The sequence below is a fragment of the Myotis davidii genome, unplaced genomic scaffold, assembly GCF_000327345.1.
Source record: "Myotis davidii unplaced genomic scaffold, ASM32734v1 scaffold755, whole genome shotgun sequence".
NCBI lineage: Eukaryota > Metazoa > Chordata > Mammalia > Chiroptera > Vespertilionidae > Myotis > Myotis davidii.
The window spans coordinates 82,290-83,948 of NW_006286230.1; the positions used below are offsets into that span (position 1 = coordinate 82,290).

Below are 1,659 nucleotides of genomic sequence, written 5' to 3' on the forward strand. Positions count from 1 at the left end.
ATGTGTTGGTTTGACCAGCAGGCAACAACACACTTAAATAAGATGTTCTCTAGTAACTCACAAAAACAAATATAGATACTTACGTAATGTTAACAAAATTTAAATTATTATATTTATTTCATATATAATTAATAATAATCATGTTTGATTGATATACCGATTTTAGATCTCATTTTTGTTAGCTCCATTTTAGAATTACAAAATAAAGATTGAGAAACTAACTATAAGACATTTTAACTAAAGTTAAAATAACACATTAGACATAGATATGACAAAGTTCAGAAACTGATATTTGATTTATCATCTCAACCAATGTAGATATTAATCTTTTATATTTCATTAAATGTACTTTTCTGTAATGTTATGCTAGTCTACATTTTAAAACAATTGTAAATATACTACATGGTTTGCTTATCATAATTTTGTTTAAATTTAGTCAGTCCCCAACTGAATAATTCTTTTGTTACTATCATAGCTGGAACAGACTATGTGGGAATTAGTCGTAATTTAGATTTTGCACCTGGAGTCAGCATGCAGACTGTTCGTGTCATCATTCTGGATGATCTTGGACAACCAGTGCTGGAGGGAATTGAGAAACTTGAACTGGTGCTTCGTATGCCTATGAATGCTGCCATTGGCGAGCCCAGCAAAGCCACAGTGTCCATAAACGACTCTGTCTCAGATTGTGAGTGTTTATTAAGTTATAATAAGTAAACTAATAAGCTAGAGTTTACATAAATATTAAATTAAAAAATAAACTAAGGTTTATATACTTGTATTAGTTTGCTAGAGCTGTCATAACAAAGTACTATAGACTCATAAATATCTTGTGTCAAAATTCTTGTGGTTAGAAGTCCAAGATCAAGGTGTTGAAAGGGTTGATTTCTTCAGAGGGCTGTAAGGGAAATATCTATTCCAGGCCTCCCTCCTTGATTTTTAGATGGCCATTTTCTTCCTTTGTGTCTTCATATCATCTTCTATGTGTGTCTCTGTCAAAATTTCCCTTTGTTAGGGCCCAGCCAGAGTGGTTTGTACAAGCAGTTTCTCATCTCTCTCTCTCTCTCTCTCTCTCTCAAAATCAATTAAAAAATATCTGCTACTCTCTCTCTCTCTCTCTCTCTCTCTCTTTCTCTCTCTCTCTCCCTTTTTCCTTTCTCTAAGCATGTCCTCTAGTGAGGATTTTTTTAAATTTCTCCTTTTCATAAGGACACAAGTTATATTGAATAGGGTTTACCCTAATGACTTCAGTTTTACTTACCTCCCTAAAGACCCTATCTCCATATAAAGTCACGGTCTCAGGTACTAGGGGGGAAGACAGTTCAACACATACTGATACCCTTTCTTCTACCAATTATTAGAATAGAATTATACTCTCACACACAAAAATTTAGTCTTCCTCTCACATTCAAAAAAATGTGATATTGCTGATCTGGCCTAAACCGAGCTTTTCCAAAGAGGACCATAACCAACATGCCTGGTGGTTGGCTTCAGATCATACCAGAGCACCACCCAATTAGCTCCATAAATGACACACCCAAAGTGGGAATACAGGGACTGTACCTCAACATAATAACGGCCACATGCCAAACTCACAACTAATATCATACTCAACGGGAAAAAACTAAAATAATTTCCCTTAAGATGAGGAATAAGACAGGA

General features: G+C 34.5%; 1 protein-coding gene across 1 annotated transcript in view; it reads left to right on the plus strand.

The window, feature by feature from the left end:
* LOC102774352 (FRAS1-related extracellular matrix protein 2) overlaps nucleotides 1-1,659 on the plus strand; it is a gene marked incomplete at its 5' end in the record, with an annotated part of 71,873 nt that overhangs the window by 1,801 nt on the left and 68,413 nt on the right. The window contains one exon of the mRNA XM_006757371.2: nucleotides 476-685. Coding sequence (XP_006757434.1) covers nucleotides 476-685 — 210 coding nt within the window. The remainder of the gene's footprint in view (nucleotides 1-475; nucleotides 686-1,659) is intronic.